This window comes from Nannobrachium achirus, assembly GCF_963921795.1.
Source record: "Nannobrachium achirus genome assembly, chromosome: 19".
In the NCBI taxonomy this organism is placed as follows: Eukaryota; Metazoa; Chordata; class Actinopteri; order Myctophiformes; family Myctophidae; genus Nannobrachium; species Nannobrachium achirus.
The window spans coordinates 371,036-399,014 of NC_137826.1; the positions used below are offsets into that span (position 1 = coordinate 371,036).

The window sequence follows — 27,979 nt, forward strand, 5'->3', positions numbered from 1 at the left end:
TAACTTACATAAGGTTTGTGTCATATATACTGACTTCTTCATAATCATACATAAGGTTTGTGTCATACATACTGACTTCTCCATAGTAGCTGAAATCATAAAATTCAGTGGACTATTGTAAAACAAACACATTTCTCACTTCAATTGTAGGTAAATGGGTTCTAACTCGATTTTAATCTCACTTTACTCTGTCATTAACTCAGGATCCGTGATCTCTTATCTACACTCTATTCGGCCTATAACAATAACAATGATAAAATAGTATTATCTCACTCTTACACTTAATTGCTGTAACTTCAAATCAAACTATGTTTCTTTAGTTTTTTTTATTTTATTTTTTTACAATAAGTCCAAACTACAAAATGTTCCACACTGTAAACGTATAGGGATCTGTCCAAAATGTAACTTGTAGGGATCTCTACGATCAACTCATTTTCACTGCATGAACCTACAAGGATCTCTCCGATCAACCACTCATTTTCACCACATCGTTGTTTTACAATAAGTCCAAACTACAAAATGCAAGTTACTCCACTCTTGCTCTTAAACATTGTGTTCTTGGTTACATGAGCAAAGTACAAACTACAACCCTAAAGGGGTCTCCAAAATAATCTACACAGATCAACTTTAACATATAGGAATCACACAGACCCTATGTGGATCTACACAGATCAACACAAACATATAGGAATCACACAGACCCTATGTGGATCTACACAGATCAACACAAACATATAGGAATCACACAGACCCCAAGTGGATCTACACAGATCAACACAAACATATAAGAATCACACAGACCCCATGACGATCTCAAAGATCAACAACGATCAACAACGATCAACTAAACCTATACCGATCTTCAAAAGATCTCTCTTCAAAACCAACAATAGTGGACTATTGTAAAACAACGTCTATAAAACAAAACCTGTTCAAACTATTATTTCAACAATCTTCTATTTGTCTGACTCCTCTCATCAATACAATTTGGCAAGGTTTAGAATTCCCCTTTCAAGACTAAGTTCTAACTTAAATAAGTATTCCGTACCGTTGTACAGTCCAACCACACAGAGAAAGGAGGGAAGGCCAATGCCTTACCTTAACTGCAGCTGCGACTCCTTCTCTGTGTCCATGGATCTGTCAACGGGTTTGGAATCCTGTTCGTGACGCCAACTGTGGTGGAATTCAGATCAATCAATAATCATGAGAGAATGAGGAGACAAGACAATGTATATTAGGTGGTGGTGTGGTCAAGTTTATATATAACATGATATCATGGACAGAAGTACAGTTTAACACTCTGGTCAGTGGTAAAAGAATTCTGCTGAGATGAATGGTCAAACACTAGAATTATACTGTGGCTTCAAGGCCTCTGGAACGAGCTGTACCATAACAAGATAGGCTTTACCAAAACAATAACTACTCAGTCCTAGGTAGACATCTAGACTCTTACAAGCTTTACAGTATCAATGATGTGTCATTAGGCTAGATATTAATATAATCAATGAACACTTTATCTACTCTATAACGTCACACATAATCAATCAAGATAATCTCTAATCTACTGCACCATCAAAAGTTCAGACATATCTTGATTGTCAGGTACATTGTCATATCGATCATTAGACTCAAGCAATAACCCGCCTATCTCCACGACTCCCTCCCCAGTCAAAGTTCAGAGTTTTAATGAATATAGAATTATGTGCATGATGTAATTTGCTGCAAATTAGGCGACTTAATTTAATTGATACCACGTTTTAAAACTATATTTGATTTTAAAATAAAGATCCTCTCTCACACACTTCTGCCAGTGTGCCAGTGATCACCATCCCCTGTTGCCTACCCCTGTTGTGGATCACCTATTTCCGGTGTGTGGTAACGGCACAGAACAAGTATCACGCCTTAAAATAAGTATATCGCCCCTTAAATCGGATTGTTCTTATTTGAGAACAACATGGTGTGGTTTGATACACATGATATCACACCTCATTGAAAATGATAGTGTGGTTTCCAGATATCACACCTCATTGAAAATGATAGTGTGTTTTCCAAATATCACACCTCATTGAAAATGATAGTGTGGTTTCCAGATATCACACCTCATTGAAAATGATAGTGTGGTTTCCAGATATCACACCTCATTGAAAATGATAGTGTGGTTTCCAGATATCACACCTCATTGAAAATGATAGTGTGGTTTCCAGATATCACACCTCATTGAAAATGCTCTTCAACAAGGATGAGGTTCGAACCCACACGTGCAGAGCACAATGGATTAGCAGTCCATCGCCTTAACCACTCAGCCATCTCATCACATTGTTTAATCAAAAGTACTCAATTAAAGAAGACCCTTTTAAATGAAATCATAGTTTATCATTATTTTCTGTGCATGTATTTTGTCTGTCTATTGTCTGTCCGGACAGATCGGCAAATATACAAACCCAAATACTGACGTACATCAGGACTGGGATCAAATCACTATGCAGGTTGCTGCTCTGGTACTGTATGTACAGTATGTATTTGTACAAATGACCAGATACGGAACGCAGGCTCTAGACTACGGCTTTTAACAGAGTATATTTACACCCAGACTCCGACGAGGTGGCCGAGTGGTTAAGGCGATGGACTGCTAATCCATTGTGCTCTGCACGCGTGGGTTCGAATCCCATCCTCGTCGTTAAAACCATGTTTTCAATGTGAACGGATGTTTTACATAAATGACAGGAAGGAGTCATGATAGTACTTTACATTATAGTTAGGGAAAGTTAGCCCAATCTTTGACCAATCTGGGAACTAAATGCTTACCAATTGCTTTCTTCAAAAATGTGTTCATAAAGGTGTCTACTGAATTTGTTCCAACCCAGCTCCCTTGGGAAACTTTGTGGGAGCCAATCAAAGTTGGGGTCCCATTGACTTTACTATACAGGAAAACAATAAAAAAAAACTGCTTTAAGCAGCAAGTGAGGGGTCAAACTAGGGATTCTGAATCCATTGCAAGCATTTGTTTTGCAGAAATAAAAACATTCCCTGGGCTAAAAACGGACCCATAAAACTGAAAAGTGATGACTCATCACTAAACCATAGTTTTGTGGGGGCCGTTTTTAGCCCAACGTTTCATCTAACTTTCCCTAACTATAACCTTGACAGACTTTCACCCATGAGACTGATGTGTGTACCTTAGGAACTTGCTTCTGTTGAACATAAAACTAAAATGAAAAAATATGATACGGCATGTTGTCTTAGTTGTATATGCCATATTCTTGCCATGTTCTTTTAAAAAAAAATACGTATTTTGAATGTGTTTTTCCCGCAAAATGTTGATGTCAACGAAACAAGGATGTGAAGCGCGAAACGATGCGTTTGACGTCCTCGTTTCGCAAGTCTCAGGGCTGTCTGCACCACATGTGACAGAGCTCACACCTCATAGTGATAAACACCAACAACACCGGAGACTGGAGTCCGAGGGGAGTGTTTGGCATGCCGTGATGTGTGTGTGTGGGGTCAGTGACCGCAGTGCAGTTTGGATTACCGGCCACTGCTCACCCCCGCACTGCAACACCTGTCTCTGCTATGCCCTGATGTGTCGCTAACAGCCAGAAATACCCAGCCCCACATAACTGTCATACCTCTATGTCAAGTGTCTACTTGATCCGGGCTCTTCAATATGTTCTAGACAAATAACACAAGAGAATCATTTGTTGAAGTGGTTCTTGGCCACCACGCCACGCCAGACCACCACACGGTGCTTCCAAAGTTCAAAAAGGCGTTTACGGAGCCAAACAATGCCCTAAATACGTGAAAAGGGCAGTGGTCTGTCCTCTTGTTGATTCTTTTCACTCAGACATTTCTGTGTTAACCCATTTAGAACGGGTAAACTTTATTGTGTATCATTATTTTATGCTTTAACTATTGAAAAATAGCAGATATACAAGCGGTGCCGCGCTGCGAGCTTGTAGATCTGCTATTTTTGAAAAATCTTGAAAATTTGTGTCTTTTGAATCCTTCTAAGGTTTAAAAAAAAAAAAACTATGTATCTATGTCAGCAATCTGGCCAGCCATCGTCAAAGAAAAGGTCCTTTTCACTTACTGTAGCTGGAGCTCAGTTAGTACCCCCCCAGAAGCAAAATCTTTGTTACAAATGTTCGCTTTGAAAATACAGTATATTCAAAGATTTGCACACATTTTCATGACTTTTTTCAAAAATAGCAGATATCTGCTATTTTTTAATAGCTAAAGCATTCAATAATTCTAGGCATTTCTTTGTTAAGACGTGTATAAAAATATCTGGGTTTCTTCCGTCATTGTGTGTGACTTGGCCGGTGTCGAGGAGCCAAATGAAAAAAAGCACTTCTTGGCTGGCTGCATCAGCTGGCTGCATCAGCAGCTCAGTGTCATACTGGCTAGCCGTCGCATGTCTCTGTTCCCATGACAATGCTGGCTAACTGATTCTTTTTGGCCAAGGCTATAAGCATTGTGGGGTGGAGAGAGACAGAAACCAGGGTAACTGTGCCATGGGAGCTGGCAGCGTCAGCTACCATGCTCATCTGTCCCACCAGACTGTCGGACACTGGCTTAGGGACACTGGTGGAAAGCAACATTTACTTAACTTGTTTACTGCCAGGGACGTAGATTATATTGTAGATACTTTTGTACTTTTACTTAATTTTTGAATTCCGGACTTTTACTCTTAACTCTTTTACTGCTTCGGACGTTCCCGTTCGCCCCAATTTTGACCCTAGCTCGCTGCCAATACGAACGCTCGTTCATTTACTTACTTTTGATGATGTAAGCTGATAACTGGTCGTGCCGCCGTGTACAGTAAAAACATCTCCCGTAACGCTGCTCTCAAAAATTCACTGCACGTAAACAATAATGGAGTCCCAAATCACTTCCTGGCTGTTTTCTGTGGATCTGATCTAGAAATGCATTCTATGCTCTGAATGGACGGCAAGCGGAGCAGCCCAATTCACATCCATTCTTTGCATAAGGCTGCCCTCTGCCGCCAGCTTGGCTAAAGTACACTTATAATAGGTCCAATGGAACAATTTTTTTTTGGAAATAATCAATAGATCTTTTTCTATAACATCAGCAAAGGTAAGCTGCTTTTTGTGGCCACCAGCCCCAATACATAAATAATAAATCTGGCAGTAGAACTGTTAACAGTGTATTTCTACGTTGCGTTATCGGTACTTTTACTTAAGTAAAAAAAAAACGTGTGTACTTTTTCCACCGCTGATCAGGGACAGCCTGGGAAGACATTCCACACATACTGCTAAAGTCCTCAGCCAGGCTGTCACTTCACTGACTGTACGCCGGAGAACATTGGATATAGCTGGGCATTTGCACCGTCTATGAAAACAGTCCTGCCAAAAATACTGTACGCCTCACACATTTCTCTTCAAGGCTGTCATGCCTGCGAAGATGGCAATTTATGTACTAACCCGCTTTCAACTCGCCGTCGCTATTTCGGGCATGTCATTATAGCTGAATAGTTACAAGAATGTAAAGAGCTCACGTGTGTCTCGTAGTCAGCTTATATAGTGTATTTGACAGTTTTGCAGTTTGTCTCTCAATGAAAATAACTGATTTTCAACTGAAAATCTGTACCTGTCATGGTGTGACACAGCTGTGCCACACAAAGTATTACACCTACTGTAGGCTTCCCTCTGAAACAGCTGAGCACGGACGTGCAGAGAATGGGGAATTTAAGGAGCCTGTTACTACTACCGCAACGTGAGGCGGGACTGGCTGCTATGACGCAATCGCTGTCCAAATCATTAAGCAAAGAGTCGGCAACGGGGTCCCACCTCTTTCGCTGAACACTTTGGTTCCCATGGCGATGCGTCTATGGAGCAGACGTTTTAGGCGCAACGTGGAAAGGGACCTTCTGGCGTAGTACATACGGCTGCTACGGTGGCAGGTTGATCTATCGAGCGCTGATCATTTCCGGTTGCCGTTGTCATCTGCCATCGCCGTAGCATTGCTTAAATTCACTAATGTTAGAGAGGCAGGGGCTGATTTCTAAAAGGGGTGAAAATACCGAAAATAGCAGACCTCCAAGCTCACAACGTGTCGCACTGTGACGTGTTTTGAGCTTGGAGATCACCTATTGTCAGTGCATGATACCACACTGAACTAAGCACAATCAAGTCAGTACTGGAGATGTGGCGTAATGGCATGGATTCCTACACAGAGAAGATAACAAAGATGCAGAGAAGATAAAATGCTGCGTTAAAGGTCAGAAGTGTTTGGAAAAGGCAATTCATTCTCTTGAATGCGGTATGGCATGGAAAGGCATTTCTTTCACCGCAGTAAAAACTGCATTCATGGTCTGGAGAGAGGGCACTTTTTACCAATGGGTAAAAGGGCAGGGGCTCAAGCCCCCCTTGATGTCTATGTGTGCCCGTGTCTGCAGCTGATCTAACGTGTTTGTGTTTTCTCCAGTGTGGGCCAAAGTGGAGCTGACGATGGAGGAGAGCATTGAGGTGTATCTGGGTGACTCGGCACAGATCCCCTGCCAGTACAACTTCACAGATGGCAACACACCCAGCCTCGTCATGATCCAGTGGTTCGTGGTGAGTAGGCACACACACACACACACACACACACACACACACACACACACACACACACACACACACACACTAGGGTTTTGGGTCCTTGACAGTGAATATAACATTGAAAAATCAGTTTTAACCACTTCAAACCCAAAACATATTTCCAAAAAAAGAAGAAAAGAAAAAGGAGAAAAAAAAGAAGAAAAAAAAAAGTAATACCTCTGAAACATTTTAACAATACAAATCTTGTATGGGAGAATCCCTGGCGCAAAATATTTTCTTAATGGAGGTCGGTGGCCATATACGTATTTATTTGGGGGTCCTTGACTTAAAAAGGTTTGAGAACCAATGGTATAGGCCAGGGTTTAAGTGGTTAAACAGTGGGTTCAAGTCTGCATTTGGTCTCTGACGTGAACTCCTGTGTGTGTGTGTGTGTGTGTGTGTGTGTGTGTGTGTGTGTGTGTGTGTGTGTGTGTGTGTGTGTGTGTGTGTGGCCCCTCAGAGGTCCACCAGTGGAGCGCGCGTGCGGATCTATTACGGCGACGACATCAACCAGAAGGTGGACCAGAACACGGAGTACAGCGGGCGCATCAGCATCTCGGAGCAGCAGGACGCGCAGCTCGTCATACAGGACATCAAGCTCTCCGACGAGAGAGAGTTCTTCTGCCAGGTCAACGGGATGGCGGCGGGCAACGCCGAGGGCAAGACGCACCTCAGGGTGTTTGGTGAGCAGTTGTTGATTTTGTCGACTAAAACTATGACGAAAAATGTTTGTCGACTGCGTTTTTTTCACCGACGAAAACGAAATAAAAACGAAATAAATACTAAGCTGTGATGACTAAAGCTAAGACTAAATATATTGACAATTTCGTCAAGAAAATAAAAACTAGACTAAAATGTTAGGGAGGGACTAGAGGAGAAGAGAGTCATTTTATGTTTTGTTGCTCTCAGGTGTTGCGTGCTGAAAATAGCAGATCTACAAGCTTGTAGATCGGCTATTTTCAGCACGCAACCAAGTGTAAAATCAGCCATTACAATGTCATCAAGGCCTGCCAAAATACATTTTAGTTGACTAAATCAACTGTAGTTTTAGTCGCCTAAAATCTTATGATATTTAATCGACTAAAATTAGACTAAAACTAAAACCTTTCAGGTGACTAAATTATGACTAAAACTAAAAGACATTTTATTCAAAAGGCTATGACTAAAACTAAATCAAAATTTGCTGTCAAAAACAACACTGTTGGTGAGCAGGCTCTTCCATAGCAACTCATATGTGTGCCTCTCGGTACCAAAAACAAACAAACACATTGAGTTATTCATATGGATGGGACAATATGAAAATGTCATGTCACGATTATTGTGACCAAAGAAATCGCGATTTACAATATTAATGCGATAATCAAAATATCCCCAACATCCATTATCCTGGGGCGGAACATTTGCCAAAAAATTGCAATCTAAATCTACAAGCTCACAAGCTTGAGATTGTAGATTGGCTATTTATTTGGCAAAGAGATTTGGTAGAGAGTGGAAAAAAGACTGTATCAAGTACGTATATTATAAGTACGTTTTACTAATTATAGAAGGTTTAAGTGGTACCGGATATGCAGTTCAGCAAATAAAAGGTGAATTGATCCCAGTGCATTACGGAGGACGATATCACCATAAATCTAATCACCACAATACGATTATTGTGGGTGTTTGTTGCCTATAGCAACCACACTAATAATCAATTGGAGTGTTTATGTCAAAAAGATGTTTGGCACACAAAGGCACAGGCTTTTGTAAACTTTTAATGCAGAACAAATGACTTTGAAGTTTGTAGTTTGTCAGCAACATTCATGCATATTTCACTGGTTTCCTTATTAAAGGCCAGGAGGCAGAGATTATGTTTCGTTTCCCAAACAATGGGTCTGGGCCCATTTTGGGGTAAAAAAAAAAAAAAAAAGTAAAGAAATTGTGAAAATAGCATATCTACAAGCTTCACTATTCTATAAATATTACTGTATGTTTGGGTCTCAAATAAAAAAAGGTTTGGGAACCCCTGAATGAAGGGAACTCTGAAGAACACAGACCTTAAAGTGATTTAATTTAGACTGATAGTGGGCGCCACAAATGCTACACTATTCACAGTTTGTTGCAGAAACATGATGTCTCCAAATCACATGCATATAATCTTGTGACAATGGGCCTCAAACCGAGTCTTTTATACTCAATGCTGTTTGCCTGTTGTTGGCTTCCAAAATTTGTGGAAGTGGCCTAATAAAAAAACAAAAATCACACTGTGTGAACTGAGCGGTGCGGCTGTGCATATCTCCATATTTGGGCCATTCTGTCCATGACATCAGCTGTGGTGATGTCAGCCTCTGCATACTTTCTATGATGTTAGACTTGTGTGAGCTGTTGGTACTGCATACATAGGGAGCATAGGGACCACCTACACACTAAGTCAAACGTAGCAGTGGTTTGCACAGCTCAATAACAAACCACCCCATATCATATATACAACATCCAATCAAACCCAAATTGGAATCGCATGTTGAGGGGCCAATATAGAGTCCACCTCCAAAACACTTTCACTTCTTAAGGGCAACACAAATAGTTACACCGTATGTGGTAGAAATGCTATTCCCCCTGCTTCCTCGGGTACTGATGGCTACAACCCACGACTCACACCGCTCTGGTTCTGCAGAGGGCCTCTTTCTTTTATACTGTGTGAAGGGACATTGTTGAGGCCCTTTTACAAAACAGGTGGATGTGATAATTACAATAATCAGTTGACATATAGTGGCTCAGATCAGTGAGCGAGTGAATATTGGATTAAGACAAAAAAAACTATTTGAATAATGTGGATCTGGGGATTCACGTGGGAACAGCCGTGGCCTCGTGTGAAGCTCAGCCAAACTGTCATCTGAGACACATTATACCATTATTTGGGTAAGGTTTCAGCCCGATCTGAGCGACTTTTACAGTACTTCCTTAACATAAAATAAAAAGTTAAATAAATAAATATATAAAATGTATGTGGGGTAGCTGGGAGGGAATTCATAAAGATTGTGCACTCAACATACTAAAACCTAAAACATTCCTCATATACAGCACATGTGTGCACACAACCCTCTGCATTGCATTAAGGTTGACTGACAGTTGACGTGAGTGGCGCTTGACTTTGGTCAACTTGATGTAAGTTGGCGTCTCCCACCATCCTGCGAGTGGCTTATCTCCAACTACTTTGGAATGGTGAACAAAACATTTGAACCAATCTTTGAGAGAATTGAACTAAATGATTCGGAAGTGAACTCCTATCACTAAGAACCTTGGGTCCCATGATGCCATACTTCTTCAGTCGCATGAGAAAGGAGCAGCATTGTTCTGCCTTCCTCATCAACTCATTCAGTGTGTACGTCCCGGCTGAGTCTCTCAGTGATGTGGACGCCAAGGAATTTGAAGTCGCTGACCCTCTCCACTGCAGCGCTGTCGGTGTAGAAGGGGTTTGCTCTCGGCCCATCCTCCTTTAGACCAGGGATCTTCAACGTTTTCAGGCCAAGGACCCCTTAGTTGAGAGAGGGATGAAGCAGGGACCCCCACAACCTTTTCATAGATTCCATGTAGTTTCATTGTTTGACAGCGCATTCATCAGGGTATTTTGGATTCATTGTGTTTTCAATTTGTGTTTTCAGATATTTAACCACTTGAACCGTCAATACTTAATAAACTTGACCTTTCACTCTGTACTTAGTGTGCACATTTTTTCCCTCTACACCAAAACTCTTTGCTGCGAGGCGTTGTGAGCTTGTAGATCTGCTATTTTTGGCTACAGTTCTCAGAATATGGACACTGGGGTTCCAGTGGTTAATATAAAAATTATTGGAAGATTTGGAGGACCCCCTAGGGGTCCCAGACCACCTTTTGAAGACCCCTACTTTAGTGCATGATCATCTCTGTGATCCAGTTTGTTTTCTTGGCACAATAGGCAATACAGTATGCACAGCACTTCCTTCACAGGTGTTCACTCTGTTCCATTCAGACAGAGTCAGGGTGCTGATATTGTGCATGTTGGGTCATTGATAACACTCTGCTACACCAGTGGGTCTCAAGATGGAGTCCAGCCAGCGACCCTCATGGTTCCTTGAGGGGGTTGCAAAATACCCGCTTATGGGTATGTAACTCTGAGAGTGTACCATTTGGACCCTTACGGGTCAATTTGGTTCCATTTGGGTCCATTTGTACACACAGTTTTGGGGGTCCTAAAAATTAAAAAAGTTTGAGAACCGCTGTGCTACACTAAATAAAACAGCGCCTTCATCAGTATCACCCGAGAAGGAAGTGAGGAAGGGGCCCTGCCGATTTGGCTGCTGTGTATAGAGCCTATTGTGTCAATGGTTTTTAAACTCTTACTGTGAATGTGTTGAACCTAAAAGAGCCTCTGGGTGATTCGTTGTTCACTCTAGGTCGTCCTCAGACGATCCCTCCTTCGTCGCTTCCAGTCATCCCGGTTCAGCATACATCCAGCCAGCTTGTTGGTGCTTTGAGCTCCTGTGTCTTTCTTGAGTACATCCACGTCCATGTTAGTGTGGGGCGTCCTTGTGACCGTTGCCCATGCATTGGCTCCCACATCACCAATTGGCTGGCTGGCAGCTCCTGATGGCTTTGGCAGTGTCCTACGAGTCTCATTCTCCTGGCTGCTATGTTCTCGCTCACCCCTGGTATTCCCTCATACAGGATCTTGTTGTTAACCTGTTCACTCTTGCTGATGTTAAGTGCTGCACACAACATTCTAGTGCAGCACCCGTCTAGAGACTTCTGCAGGGTTGGCTTCAGGGCCCAGCGTTCACTGCCATAGAGGAGAACAGACTCCACCGTTGCAAAGACCTGCGTCTGATTACATTTTAATGTCCAAAGCCATACAGAGTGCGTCCCTGTCTCTTCAGAGCATCGACCACGTCCATCGTGGTCACAGTCTTTCTCTTGCCGTGCTCCGTGTAGGTGACGGCGTCACGGATCACTCTCTCCAGGAAGATCTTGAGGACAGCGCGGGTCTCCTGGTAGATCGGACCCGAGATGCGCTTCACGCCACCGCGGCGAGCCAGGCGGCGGATAGCGGGCTTAGTGATTCCCTGGATGTTATCACGAGTCACCTTACGGTGGCGCCGAGCGCCTCCTTCTGCAAGACCTTTGGCTTTAACCTCATGTCCCGTGCTACTCATTCTGAAGCTTCTTGAGATATCTAGTTACTATTACTATATGTTTATATAAAAGCGAATTTCGGTACTTACAAAAGCGCTATATGAATGCAAGCTATTACTATTACTAGTGAGAAATGATATACTGACATGTAGAACACATCTATTTATATCATCTACGATCACTACAATGACGTAATTGAGGCCCGCATACAGGGGCGTTAATTGGGTATGGCAGGGGTATGCAGCTGCCATACCCTGGGTCCAGGGGGAAAATAAAAGTTACTTTATATAAATCCATGAATGTCTCTTTGGTTATCTGTGCTGGTTATTATGTTGTTAAATTAAAATAACTACAAATGTAGAATTTAACAAAATGGTCACTTTAACAAGGTATTATAATTATATTCCCCACACTTCTCCCCATCTTGACAACATGGTATATTCCCAGGTTCCGCAGGTCAGCTGCACAGGTGCAATGCATTATTGTTAATTGTGGCATGTTTACTAACATGCCAAGTTTACTTGAACAACCATTCCAGGCTGCCATATCCAGCCCAAGAAACCGTAGAAACGGGGAAAAAAATAAAATGTACTTCTTAAAATAAATGTATCATGCCTGTTGCTAAGGTATGGCAACACGACTGGTGTCCTGCACGCGCGCGAAGGCGCGTGCAAGACACCAGTCATGTTGCCATACCTTAGCTTTTTCTGAACTGATGCCACTGCCCGCAGAAGTACTGTATGGCAGTCAATTAATGAAACAGCCTCTTCAAGTTGCATACTTACCGCGAAGCAGCTGCATGCATGCGTATTATTGCCTGCTGCAGTTCAAAAAAGGAAAATCAAAAGACCGGTTCCCAAGCACTGGGTCGGGACCCATGTGTGGGTCGCGGATACATTTTTATGGGTCGCTTTATTTTTTGTTTCCTATATTTTAGTTTTTAATTATCATTATTCCTCTAAAACAACACAGAACCAAAGGTGATTTCACTTAGACGGCCACCAGAAATACTTCAAATGCCTCTGTTTGTTGCAGGAAAAAATATACAATATATATATATATATATACCGTAAATCACCAATTAATCGCCCGGTGGCAAACTGCCGCCGGGTCCCATATATCCGCCCGGGGTCTGACCCCATTTTGCGCAATAAACGCCTGTTTCAAATAAGCGCAAGGTTCGTATAAGCGCCTGGGCCGTTATTTGCAATTAATATTATCCTTATTAGGTTTTATGTAAGAGCCCGGGCTATTATTTGTTTGGTTGTTTGGTATTATTTGCTATTTATTTAACTTAACTGGTCATTTATGTTGCATGACTGTAATGCGCCGAAAACAGCAAATCTACAAGCTCACAGCCCTGTGGACAGACACTTCTAAGCCAAATGTAGGCTATATGGTGCCCAGCCCAGTGCTACCATGACGCGCAGTGCGTCGGGGAACAGATTGCCAAAGGACACCAAAAAAAGAGAGCGAAAAAAAAAGAAAAGGAGTCTGCTGCTCTCTGCGCACTGACCATCATTCATTACTGTCTAAAACTTTGCTACAATGCAAAGTTTGCGTGAGTAGGCCTACTTTAATGTCAAAACGTTGTGATGGAGAAAGACTGGCCAGAGAAAGACTGGCCAGACCAGCTGGATCAGAATAACTCATTACATTACCTACTGTTGCTGCCTCTTATCCAGTCCGCATTTTGAAGAAGTAATCCATTATTTTGAGGTTCAAGGGGAATGCAGAAGGCTTAATCATAATGCAATACCATAATGGTTTAATGTCAGGATAGTGGAGCTGTTCAGTGGTCATGTCAGCGAGTCCAGTCTGAGCCCCAGCTGCAGGACTTCTGCGCTAATTGGGTCGTTGACTCGTTGAGCTAGATGCGTACTCTTTGCTGGCATGCGGTAATACCGGTAGATTATTTTGGAGAAAGATTCCCTTAGTATAAATATAGTATATATATATTTTTTTAAAGGCTTTCATACACTCTTGATATTTTTTAAATGAGGTTTGGTCTAATAGATGGCAATGTGCTATTTTCTGGGTGTTCATAACAATTAAAATAATAATAATAATAATTATAACATTTATTATAACATTTTGATTATTACCCCTATTATATAGTTTGAGAAAGAAAACCAAATAATGGCCCAGTGCTGGCCAGTGCCAAAATAAATAAAAGCCTGTTACCAATAGCCGCCTGGTCCCTTTTAAGCGCCCGGGGTCCGACCCCATTTTGCGAAATAAACGCCCAGGCTACTAATTGGTGATTTACGGGTATATATATATTACCACATTTTGTACAAATGATTTTGGGAATCAAGAGACAATGAGCATCAAACTGTTTTTTGATATCCCATATTGTTTACCTGTAATTGGCAAAGTTATTGAGAAGGGCACAAGGGCCTATTTCTTACAAAAAATGCGTATATATACAGTATATATCAAATATTAGAAAGTTAAATAAAACAACTCTATTTTTAAACCAACGGCGAGTCAGTCGAGAACATATTTTAAATTCTGTGTTAAATGTCTGGATGGCGTTTGACCTGTATATGTCCATGTCAAATTGGAGCGAACACACCGCTCTGCAGCACCACAAAAGAGTAGTCACCCGTCCATTCATGTGACACAATGCAGATGTGTTGGGGTTATTAGTGAGGTTTCATGGTTAATGACATGCTCATTGTCACAGGATTGGTCTGTTTAACATCTCCTTCTCCCCCTCCAGCTCCGCCAGAGGCTCCGCTAATAGAGGGTGTCCTCACTGGAATCTCTGTGACCAATGAGCTGCCGTCAAAGGTAAGGTCCTCCCTGGCCCGGGCCTATCACAGTCCATGACAGTGGTTCTCAACTAAGAGTCGAGGCATTACATGTTTTTTTTAACACGGTTCTATTGTGAAAATAGCAGATCTACATGCTCACAACGCCTCGCGTTGCGAGGCGTTGTGAGCATGTAGTTCGGCTATTTTCACAATTTCTGCCTCTAATATTTGACAATTTGGCCAATGTTTAATTTGTCATTTCAGAGGTATCCAAAAAGTCCTTAAATTGTCACTTTAGAAATGTGCAGATACCTCCTATACACTATAACTGGTTGTTGGTTTGTTTACTTTTGAAAGAGAAAACAATGTTGCACATTAAGTTAATCAACATCTTTAAATTAAACAAGAGCATATCAAATCATCTCCCCTCAAGTTTGGTTTAACAAAATTAAGAATGATCGTCTTTCAACCTGGCATCCCCGTTTTGATCCTGTCATTATAGGTGAAAATGTAAAATATTTTTTTTTTTTATATAAAAATAGCTTTGAAATGCTTCTGCTCTCGCAGCTCACTTAGTGTTAAATAACTATAATTCCAAGCATTAAACTTGATGGCCCAATAAACTAGTTGATAAGTGTGTTGTCCTATTTATGTCCCCTTATGTGTAGCTAAACTAATGCCAATCCCACTTGTGCTGGTTTGCTGGCCTCTTTTTACCTATACAATAGCCATCAAAATGTCTTAGAAATAAGTGAAGGTTTAAACATTTCAAGTTACCTTTATTTAGAATCATTTTGCAACTCTCTATAGCAATGATCAGTCGGTGTTTTGTCTCTTTATGTTTACCCTTTTCTACCTTTTCTCAACCACAGGGTGTGTAAAATCATAGTGTGGAATTACTGGGATAAGTGTGTGTCTGTCTAGATTACACAGGAGGGGGGCTTTATCTTTCTGGGGCTGTCTGGAAATGATGTTAAGTCAGCACAAATCTAAATTGAACATATGTATTCTGAGTCTGGAAGTCTAGATGATTTTGATTATAGAAAATAAAAGACATATTTAGCCACTTGTACACATGAAACCACTGAAATCAGTGGACCACTGAAATCAAAATACTAAAATCACTAAAACAATGGAAAGAAGTAAATGAAAACATTTTAACACTCATCTTTTCTTTTCTCTAATTACAATCTAAAATATGATCCCTTGTAGTAAAGTTGTCCTTTTATAAAACAATAGACTTTTTAGTGGTGTTAAGCGCTCCTACATCTGGCATTGGGTATGTACGTATGTCCTCATTGTATGGCTCATTGGCCAAGCTTCGCGGGACGCTTAGTGAAATTAACTCATAAAAGGCACCGCTCACTTCAACTTTTTATACAGTAAATTGCATAAATGGACCAAATGGATAACTGGACCATCTCCAATTTTCATTGGAGGCTACAAACATCTCAACACAACACGTTTTGAGCTTTTAGATCAGCTACTTTTTATTACTTTTTATTACTTACTATTTTTGCATTGCATTGATGTACAAGAGTATATAAAATAGGGATTAATTGATTATTCAGACTAAACGATATAAGTAAATTATAAAAGAATCTGTTTGAATTTCGATGTATTGAAGATCAATAACAACATTGTTTTAATGTACAATCTGTCTATATTAACATTAAAGATGTGAACTGTGTGTGTCCAGGTAGCAACCTGTGAGGCCCGTAACGGTTTCCCCAAAGCCAACATCACCTGGTACAAGGACGACGTTCCCCTGCTGCCCGCGCATCAACGTGAGTACACACAACGCATCCTAGATTCTACTGGTTCTTTTTTTCCCCTTCTTTGTGGTAGAATATTTGCAGTGGAATATGTACAGGTACAGTGTTTACATTTATACTGTGTGTGTGTGTGTGTGTGTGTGTGTGTGTGTGTGTGTGCGTGTGTGCGTGTGTGCGTGCGTGCGTGCGTGCGTGTCTGTAGACATTATCACTGCCGACAAATATCTTTAATCCAAAAGAGGTTAAAAAAGTTTTTTTTTTTTTTGTATTCATTTATTTGCCCAACATGACACCGTTTTTATTGTGAAAACTGTGGTAATCCCCTGGAGACTGTCTGCATAAGCTGAATCTGAACATCACAATTGTCAACCATCTCCCTAGTCTCGCGTAGCCAGACAACTATTCCACAATCTCCGAATGCTATATAGAGTCTGGAACGGCAGCTCCCGAACGGCGAGTATCGGAAGCAGTCACTGCTGCACAGAACTGTTGTCCCATTGGAAACCTAACAGAAACACACTAGTACAGAGTCATTCCAGCGGCATATTCTTGTTATGCGTGTATAGTTTAAGAAAACATTTGAAAACTTCATGGAAGTAACACCAACAACACCAGAGAAAGACGAAATAACACCCCCAAAAATATTGAAAGAAGACATAGCGCTTCCAGTAGGACTTATTATCGCTGCTGCACCAAGGGAGCGGGTGCGTCACATCCGCTTTATCCAATACTCCAGTGGTTCTCAAAGTGGATTTCAGGGACTCTCTCGGTTCCTTTATGGGGGTCTAAATTGACTCTTACAAGTCTGTAACTCTGACAGTGTACAAATGGAACCAAATGGACCCGTTAGGGTCCATTTGGTTCCATTTGTACACTGTCAGAGTTAAGGGGAGAACTTGAAATTTGAAAGTTTGAGAAACACTGCAATACTCATCATAAGACTTCCGTTACCCCAGACTACAGTATGACGGGAGCATTTGCAAATCGCTGGAGTCAACAGTCTGGCCACGCAAGCCTACCATGTCCCCTCTCACTCTCAGCGGCGTCAGTTCAGAAAACTGGGAATATACTATTCTGTCAAGATGGGGAGAATAAAAGTGTGGAGAATATAATTATAATACCTTGTTAAATTTTGCATTTGTTGTTATTTTAATGTAATTTAACAACATAATAACCAGCTCAGCTAGACAAAGAGACATTCATGGATTTATATTTTAAAGTAACTTGTATTCTCCCCCCTGGACCCAGGGTATGGCAGCTGCATACCCCTGCCATACCCAATTGACGCCCCTGCTCTCTCTGTCTGTCACCCCCCGCAGGCGTCAACCTGGTCACGCTGCAGACCCGGCAGGAGAGTGGCTTCTTCACGGTGCAGAGTGAGCTGCAGTACAAGGTGGCCAAGGGGGACAAGGACAGCACCTTCTCCTGTGAAGTCAGCTTCTTTGTGCCCGGCGCCGTGCGCACCGCCGAGTCCGAGCGCATCAACGTCACCGTGCACTGTAAGAAGCCACCTGGAATTATGCTTCATGCTTTAGCTATTGAAACATAGCAGATCTACAAGCTCGCAGCACGGCACTCGGTGCCACGCTGTGAGCTTGCATATCTGCTATTTTGTGCTGTGTGACAATAGCCGATCTACACGCTCACAACGTGCTATTTTTGTTATTTTTGTAAAATCGTTGGATATCAGTGACTTCACTAGTATTTCAGAATGCTCTAATGATGCATTTTGCATCATATGATGCATTTTGCATCATTAGAGCATGCTGAAATACTAAAATATCTAAAAACACAGATTGAACACAAAAAATAACTCAATGATTGTGTTGATTGTGTCCCAAACAACAATAAAATAAGATCTGGTTGTCCCAGAGGTGAAATGGTCCTTTAAGCAATAGGACTAATTCAACATTTTACTGACGCCATTGTGAAAACAAATGATACCAAGCAAAACAGCACCAAATGCTGCATTCCAGAACTCTGCTTTTGTGTGAAAATGTAAAAGCTTGGCTACATTTTGTCCTGTCACTTGATGGACCATCGGTTTAAGCAGCGGCGGACCAGTTAAACACACAAAATATCTGCACGTTTCTGTCAGTGGGATGACAGAGTAATAGAAATGATTTCCATGTTGCCTTTTGTCTGGAAACATGCAGAAACTGGCCTGCACAGCGCATGAGTGAAGGCTTGTTGAAAGTGTGTTTCAATAATGAGGACACAATCAGTCTGTCAGGACATTTGCTATTCTTAGCCTGCAGCAGGGTCCAGCAAAACAACGTATTAAAAAAAAAAAAAAAACATTACCCATTGGGCAAGATGACACCAAATAACATTGCTGTCATTATTTAATCCATTCAGAACGTTTACACATTATTGTGTATCATTATTTTATGCTTTAACTATTGAAAAATAGCAGATATACAAGCTCACAGCTGCGAGCTTGTAGATATGTTTTTTTTTTTTCTTTTTACCCGATTCTATAAGTGTCTTTTGAATCCTTCTAAGGTTTTTTGAAAAACCTATGTTTCTATGTCAGCAATCTGGCTGGCCATCGTCAAAGAAAAGGTCCTTTTCGCTTAACTGGAGCTCAGTTCGTCTGTTCTTGAGAGACTACTATGTCAGTGGTTATCACTTGTTCATGTGACGGACCCCCAAAATGAATGTATTTGGCCACGGACCCCCATCTCAAAATATTTAGTTCCAGGGACCCCGCCAGAAGCAAAATTTTTGTTACAAACGTTCGCTTTGAAAATACATATATGTAAAGATTTGCACACATTTTCACGACTTTTTCAAAAATAGCAGATCTACAAGCTCACAGCGTGGCACTCGGTGCCGCGTGGTTAAAACATTCAATAATACTAGGCCTAAATGGGTTAATCCATTAATGCGTTTGAATTGCTTGTTCAATAAATAAATGCAAGAAAACATGGCATTAATACCATTAAAATGTAAAATAATTACTCCTATAAACTACATTACCAGAATGTTGTTAAGTTTCTGGGTCTGTGCTTGTCATACAGTGTCACTTCCAGTGCCTGCTGCTAACCAGCCCATGGATTCTTCTGAATAGCCCTGTTTGCTTAATCAGCATATTGTTGTCGAGGCCTTTTTAGTATTCTGTGACAGACGCAGCCGGAGCTGTTGTCAGTGAAGTAAATGACTGCTCTCGTAAAAAGCCACTTTACCCCCAGCCCCCTGAATGCGCCTGCCTTTTGACCTTTGTGTGTGCGTACATGCGTGCGTGTGTGCGTGTACACCAAATGTCCCCACAAGTATAGTAGAAGTTGAGTAACAGACATTGTGAGTTCCTTCCTGGTCCTCACAGGAGAAATGGTTGTTTTATCATTTAAAAACAAATGATATATTATTGTCGGGTGGAAACCATGTATGTCCAAAACCATTCATAAACTAAAGAAAATAGCAGATCTACAAGCACACAATGGCATTGTGTACTTACACAATGCCATTGTAAATTGTAAATTGTGTGCTTGTGTGCTTGCGACAGTCTTGTATGATGAATATGAAGAAGAAAAAAAACATACAAATTTGAAACTTGGAGATACAAGGTTTCTGCCCGACAGTGATGATATATATTTTTTAGAGTTACAATTAGGAAAAGATTCAGGTTGGGGGTTTGGAGTTACAGTATTCGTTATTTACGTAGACATACTCTTGTGCTGTTGTCGTGCTCCGAAAATAACAGTCTAAGATCTACAAGATCCCAACGCGTCGCTCGCCATGCAACGCATTGTGAGCTTGTAGTGTAACAGTCAGTGGCTGCGAGGCGTAATATCGCCCAGCGTTTACTTGCGGAGCGATTGTGTTTGTGTCTCACCGCAGCGCGATGCCCACCGATCCAAGCGGGAACGTCCGCATCAACCGCCGTCCGTCTGTAGAGCGTAACATCCTCAAACTGCTCTCAAATGTTTTGGACTCACGTTACACATTTCAAACACCACAATATAGACAATATAGTGCTCATGAAATCACTATTCTGATATCAACTTGAAAATGAAATCGCTGTTCTAAAATGCTGATGTCCTCACATATCGTCGTTGTCGGGTGGAAACCTTGTATGTCCAAAACCGTTAGTTTTGCATTTTTCATTTTAAAAATGATTTAAACTAGTGAAAACAACCGATCTACAAGCACACAACGCCTCGATCGGCTGTTTTCACTACTTTTGTGCGACGGCCTCGTACGATGAAGCAGGGCTTTACTTTGCGAAAGAACGTACAGATTTGAAACTTGGAGATACGTGGTTTCCACCCGACAACGACGATATATATAGTAATGCGTGTGTGTGTGTGTGTGTGTGTGTGTGTGTGCGTGCGTGCATGTGTGTGTATTTGCGTGCGCTCACAGATCCCACCACCAAGGTAGAGCTATGGAAGGACTCGCCCCGGGGTCCGGTCAAAGAGGGGGACACGGTGGAGCTGCGTTGCCAGGGAGACGGAAACCCCCCGCCACCCCTGGTGTTCAGCCGAGAACAAGTAAGAATGGGGCGGAGAACGGAGGGCTCTTTTCTTCCCTCCACACAGCCTAACGGACACAACAGAGAATAGGAGACACGCAGGGAATGTTTTTGATATGCAGAGCTGTGCCACGGACCCCCCGCTACAACAAGACCCCTGTCAGCCATGTCTGACCCTTCACTTAACACCACTGAGATGTCTGCACACTGACTCATGGATTACAGCGTGTTTCCCATGTACTCGCCTGCACACACGCATACACACGCATGCAAGCGCGCACACACGCAAACACACACACACGCACACGCACACACACACACACACACACACACACACACACACACACACACACACACACACACACACGCGTACGTTCGTACTTACGTTATCGCTTTGACATGCACACACTCTCTCCCTCTCTCACACACACACGCACACACACACACACACACACACACACACACACACACACACACACACACACACACACAGACATGTGCGTGCAGGCGCACAGACACACATTCACACTCTTTCTCTCTCCCTTGCGCTCTCTCGCTCTCGCACATACACACACACATACCGGTCGGTACACACATACACACTCACTCACTCACTCACGCACACACACACACACACACACACACACACACACACACACACACACACACACACACACACACACGCGCACACACGCGCACACACGCGCACACACACACACACACACACACACACACACTCTATCTCGTTCTCTCTCACGCACACACTCTCTCACTCGCTTACTCACTCGCTCACTCACGCTATCTCTCTCTCTCACACGCACAAGCACAATCACACACACATACACAACACAACACACTGTACACAGACAACTACAGTATGCAGTTGAGCTGCCGTTGTCAATGTTGTTGTTGTGAGTCAGAGGTTGTGTAGTGAAGCTATCAACCCACATCTACAGTATTGTTGTGGGCAAAGACGAAAGTGTGCACAGCAACATCCTCAGTGTTACAGTAAGACCGTTACGGGTCCATTTGGTTCTATGTGTGAGTTAAATGAACACTGTTTGTGAGCAGTAGATTATTCAATGTATGGCAGACCCCAAGGTCAAGTTCAAGTCACAGTCAAGTTGTCACGGTAATTCTGTTCATTTGTAATTATTACAATACAACACATTATGTTTCAGCATCACCAGCTATGAATCTACATGGACAAATATGACACAATTTCATTTACACTTTAACGTATCAAACATGAACGTGATACAATCATGTTTCACATCGGGGCTCTCTAGTTGCGTCCATTGCCTAATTACGGTCAATTTCAGGGTCCATGGCAGTGAAACCCCCCACTGTAGACAACTAAAGGGTGTTGGTGATTTATTGCCCATGACACCAGTGTCCCTTAGGGGGCGATCACACTGGGACACGTTGCTAGAAAACGCCTCGCAGGCACCATTGTTTGCTATAATACTCTGGTGTGCACTCCTCTATTCGCGCTGTGAACTTTCCATGTGGTCCTTAAAGAGGTGGTGCCATAGTTTTCTACTTTTCTGTTTTGTATGTGTCTATGGAGTTATTTTACCATACACCGAACACTGTAGTGTGTCTATCTTCAGCTGGGTCACCACCCACCTGACAACCAGGCATACTTAATGAACTGGTTGGGGTGGCCTCATAAAAACATAATTTTAACTCTTTCTGTACGCTTTTTTGGAAAAAATCAGGGAACGCTAAGCAAGACCCCCATAGGGATACAATAGGAGAACAATAGCAATACATTGTAGCCGGGGACCCAGTCCCTCAAAATGGGAGAGGGCCTGTGATGTGATGTTCTGCCGCACTTTTTATTTCTGTTTTATCAATTAGTTTGGTCATTACGTAAGGTCCACAGAATGAGAGGCCTGCTCTGCTGGAAACATCGCGAAAAAAGGTTATGGCCATTTGTATATTCACTGTCCTATTGACTCCACTACACAGGAACAGAAAAATATATAAAAAAAATAAAACATCTGCTTTAAGTAGCATGTGAGGGGTCAAACTGGGGGGTTTTCATGATTCTGAATCCATTGCAAGCATTTGTTTTGCATGAAAAACTTCTTTTCCTGTGTAGTGGAGTCAATGGGACAGTGAATATACAAATATACAAATGGCCATAACTTTTTTTCGCGATGTTTCCGGCAGAGCAGGCCTCTCATTCTGTGTACCTTAATGACCAAACTAATAGATAAAACAGAAATAAAAAGTGCGGCAGAACATCACAGGTTCAACCTTATTCCTTGAGCTTTTGGGCTTGTGGGTCCCCGACTATTGACACATAACTTAAATCAACGGACGTAATCACAAGTATTTGAGCTTAGCCAGACTGATCAAAGGTGGAGGCTGAGGTGGAGGAGCAGCGCGTATCCGATAACCAAGCATAGGTAGAGAAAGCGAGTCTCTTCTACTGAACAAGAGCTTTGATTGGAGTATGACAGTGTGGTGTAATGACCAGCAGATATGTGAATGAGGAATGGGAAAAGAGCTGACAGCTCAATACAGCTGGGCGGGGCTAGACGCTTGTGTCCTGCATAAACTAGCGCTGAAGCCTTCATATAGTGAATGCATTGAAGTAGAATTGAGTGATAAGTAATGTTGGGCCTATATGTTCGACTCGTGTCAGATGAAAGATGTTGAGAACGTTTCTAATGGATGGGTTGTGTGTGGTTGTGTGGTTGTGTGTGTGTGTGTGTGTGTGTGTGTGTGTGTGTGTGTGTGTGTGTGTGTGTGTGTGTGTGTGTGTGTGTGTGTGTGTGTGTGTGTGTGTGCGTGCGTGCGTGCGTGCGTGCGTGCGTGCGTGCGTGCGTGCGTGCGTGCGTGCGTGCGTGCGTGCGTGCGTGCGTGCGACACATTGGAGAGAAGCAAAGAAAAGCAGAGCAGACTAGAATGCTATTTGGCCCTAAACAGAGAATACACTGTGGCAAAATACCTGAGCAAGGTGACTGACCCAAAACAAAGAACAGAATCTTGACTAGGTACAGACACAGTGAGCACAGTCTTGCAGTCATAGGCATACCTGGCTCCCAAGGGGAAACAGCCAAAATGAAGTGGAAACTGTGCTACACTTCCTAACCGCCTGTCCACTGTATGGTACCAAGACATCAGAGACACATACTTCCCACAGATCATAACCACCCAAGGAGAGTTTGAAAACATGACCAATACCTGCAGGGTGAAGTAAAACAATGTGCAAACACAGCAGCAAGATGTGTGAGCTGCTGTGATAGGAGAAGGATATCAAATGGAGCCCAACCACCTTAACCACCCAAACTGACTGTATATGTTACAGTCAGTTTGGGTAACTCAGTGAGATTGTGGTAAGAGCGCTCGTTTTGTAGTTCACCACACACCAATCACCACCAGATGGCGACAACAGCCAGTCAGCCATTCACTAGTGCAGGCGCTGACGTCACTCGTTTGCGACTCTCTTTCGTTTATTTACTAGCCCAGCTCGGCTGTGTTTAGCCATTAGCTTACTATGCCTTACTCTAACCCTAACCCTAACCTTAACCTCAGTAAAACTATGCCTAACCCTAACCCTAACCATAACTTCCGTGGGGTGAGGCTATCATTCCTGCCGACGCCACGTTGTTGTTGCTCAAAGCGACCGCTTGTTCCACCCCGCGCCGCACGACGAGCCGTTTCTCGATCTAACAGTTTCTCTATCTAACCGTGACATATATATCCCTGCTCTGCCTGCATGTAACCTTGATGCATGAAAACTGTTACACTCTTTTCACTTGTACATATTTTGCTCCTATTGTATTGTATTGTATTGTATTGTATTGTATTGTATGGTGTACACTAATGCTTTGGCAATGTAAACGTATGTTTTCTCATGCCCTTTGAATTGAATTGTGTGTGTGTGTGTGTGTGTGTGTGTGTGTGTGTGTGTGTGTGTGTGTGTGTGTGTGTGTGTGTGTGTGTGTGTGTGTGTGTGTGTGTGTGTGCGTGTAGAAGCCAGAGGTGCGTTTGGACAGCAGCAGAGACACGTTGGTCCTGACAGAGGTGACGCGCAGCGACACTGGAGTCTATCAGTGTCGCTCCCTGGACGAATACGACACAGTCACTGGAGACGTGCAACTCACCGTGCACTGTAAGGACAACATCCACACTAGGCGTGTGGCCCCCCCTTTCCTACTAGACTAAAGTGAAAAGATGTTGAATGAAGCAGCACACAGAGAAAAACTATGGCAGCCTCCCTAGAGAGGCCCAGGAATAAGGTGACCTGCTAATCTGAGAATTTTTGTCTGATCCTCATCATCTTCATCATGTTATGTTTTCTCCTGTCCAGACCTGGACCCAGCCGTGATGATCCCCAAAGACTCTGAGATCATGTTGCAAGGAGATAGTCTGGATGCGTCATGCAACGCCCTCTCTTCTCTAGACACCTCCACTGTGTGGTTCAAGGTACAGCACTCTTTACTGGGGTTTCACCCAATTCCACACATGCTTTCACATGAACATTCTTACAGGGTTCCCACGGTCATGAAATTCCTGGAAATATTTTGAAATGAGAAATTCCAATTCCAGTACTGGAAATGTTTTGGAATTGATCAAGGGTCCTGGGAGGTCCTGGAAAAATAGCTGTGCTTTGTCTTTGGTTGTTGATTTTGTTAATACCTCTGAAAATGACAAATTAAACATTGGCCAAATTGTCAAATATTAGAGGCAGAAATTGTGAAAATATTTTCACAATAAAACCGTGTTATACAAAATTCCTCTACTCTTAGTGCTCGTCAGGGTGCCGGGTCCCCAGTTCAAATATGATTATTTCGTGGGTCACGGCCAGGAAAGGTTGAGAACCACTGGCATACACTACCTGTCTTTGGGCGTTGCGCATAGGAGTAAGCGACTCCTTATTGAGCTGAATTATTGTTATATAGTCCTGGAAATCGGGTAAATATTCTGAAAAAGTTTTGGAAATTAATTGGTAAAGATGTGGGAAGCCTGTTCTTAAACTTTTTTTTTATTTTTATTTTTTCAAGGACCTTTGTTCAATTTTTACACTCTCAGAGTAAAGGTCTTCGATACGATTTTCCACACTGAAAAGAAATGGACAAAACATGAACACATGGTGTCTCCGTGACCTCATGCACACTGGGTCCGAATTCGTCCAGATTTGGACAATATTGTAATTTTTTTTTTCACACACGGAAAATCAGACTTGTAAGAGTCATTTGGAACCCCCTCAAGGAACATAGACTAGAGGGTCCCTGGCCCCCACTTCGAGAATGACTGTTTTACACTGTCAATGATGAGTGTGCACACAGCTGTTAGAAATGTGGGGGATAATTTATACTTTCATTGCTTGGGGTAACACTTTTCTAATTTGAAAATACACCTCCATGTGGAAACTAAATTCCTCGTTGTGGTTAAAGCATGGGGAGTAACAGTCAGTGACATCACCTTTGAGGTAGGTAGTGTTACTCAGTCTATGGTATGTGACTCAGAGCATTTTTATAGCGTGACCATGGACCAAGTCATCTAGAACAGTACAGTACAGCAGGGGTTTTCAAAGTGGGTGACGGGGCACCCTGGGGTGCCGTGACAGCAGTCCAAGGGTGCCACGAGATAATTTGATAATACTTCGAATTTATTTGGACACTCATTTTAAACTTGAAGTACAAAGTTATTTTCAGTCAGTTCTAACCAAAATGACTGTTATCTCAACGTTTTCCTCGCAACATAATCACTAAAATATCGTCACTGTCGGGCAGAAACCTCGTATCTCCAAGTTTCAAATGTGTACGTCTTTTAGTAAAGCAAAGCCCTGCTTCATCATACAAGACTGTCACAAAACTAGTGAAAACAGCCGATCTACAAGCACACAACGCCTCGCGATGTGTACATTTTATAGATGATAAATACAAAACGAACGGTTTTGGACATATACAAGGTTTCTACCCGACAACGACGATATGCTATAAATATAAGGTGCTGGGAGTGAAAATGATAATGTAGGGGTGCCTACACAGTATGTCCCTTCAAAAGTTTACCAATCACTGCTCATGCTGTTACATGCCAGGAATGCCTGTGAGAAGTCAAAGCGACACTCACAAAGAGCGTGAAAGCTGGTTTGTAGTTGAAAACCTATGCGTGTGAAAGAAACTTTACCAACATTATCATAATCAACATATTTCAGATGATTCTTAGTTCACACTGTTAGATAGATAGATACCTTTATTATCCCAAGGGGGAAATTCAGTTGTCCAGTAGAAGCACAGCAGTATACAGTTATTTACAAAGTTACAGAGACGTAAGAAAAGATAGATAAGAGGGAAAAAAACAAAACAAAACAAAGACAAGAGCAGTACAGTACCAATAAAGAGAAGGTGCATCAATAGAGGGGGCGAAATATATAAGTATATATACATAAAGTGTCTTGCAAAACAGACCATAGCAGTCAATGCTAGTTAGTGCAAACAAGTATCTCACTGTCATTGTTAAATAAAGCAAAAATACTCAGAAACTACCAACACAACCTAATAGTGCAATGTCAAAAATCAGTGCAAAAAAAGAAGAAACTAGGAAGCGTGTCACCGCAAGACGCACATGAGCACTCTTCCTGGACGGTCCTTAGAGGTCAAAGTCAATACAGCAATAGTTCCTTAGAGGTCAAAGTCAATACAGCAATGGTTCCGTCAGTCTAAGTTAGGAAGGGAGACCTTTTCAAGCGTCCGTTATGTGTCTCGTTGTACAGCTTAAGGGCAGCCGGTACAAAAGATTTTCCTAATCTCTCACATCTCCGTCCTGGGTAGGTAAAGCTTGTGTGGTGTTGTGGTTGCTGATGATGAAACTCACTTCAAGGGAAAGGTTGGCTCAATTCTTAGCACGGTCTGGGGAAGTTCCGGGTATCTCCTTGGGTGCAGATTCAGATAATACGTATGAAAAATGTACAATCCGCACTCTCATAGAGTCTTTACGAGTCTTTTTTTAATAACAGCGCAGCAGCAGTAGTCAACAGTAGTGGTTGCTGATGAAACATCTCTACCTTGGTCAAATGAGGTGTAGAACACAAGTGTCCAGCCTTCATATTGTGATAACTGTGCACATACAGGTCCATCTAAAAAAAGAAAAAAAAGAAAAAGAACTTCTAGATACATTGGACATTCAGTGAATTATTCCAAACCTTTTTATGTTCAAATCTTGAATTTTTATGGCATAAAAGCTCATGAATATCACCAG

At 42.2% G+C, this 27,979-nt stretch overlaps 1 protein-coding gene across 1 annotated transcript in view; it reads left to right on the plus strand.

Annotated features, from left to right (window-relative positions):
* Positions 1-4,511: 4,511 nt before the first annotated feature.
* The window catches only part of mcama (melanoma cell adhesion molecule a), a gene marked incomplete at both ends in the record, with an annotated part of 70,877 nt that continues 47,409 nt past the window's right edge, over positions 4,512-27,979 (plus strand). Inside the window, 9 exons of the mRNA XM_080748688.1 lie at positions 4,512-4,584; positions 6,445-6,575; positions 7,060-7,282; positions 14,473-14,543; positions 16,206-16,293; positions 17,601-17,780; positions 20,650-20,777; positions 24,749-24,887; positions 25,086-25,201. Of these exons, the coding sequence (XP_080604814.1) occupies positions 4,512-4,584; positions 6,445-6,575; positions 7,060-7,282; positions 14,473-14,543; positions 16,206-16,293; positions 17,601-17,780; positions 20,650-20,777; positions 24,749-24,887; positions 25,086-25,201 (1,149 nt within the window). The remainder of the gene's footprint in view (positions 4,585-6,444; positions 6,576-7,059; positions 7,283-14,472; positions 14,544-16,205; positions 16,294-17,600; positions 17,781-20,649; positions 20,778-24,748; positions 24,888-25,085; positions 25,202-27,979) is intronic.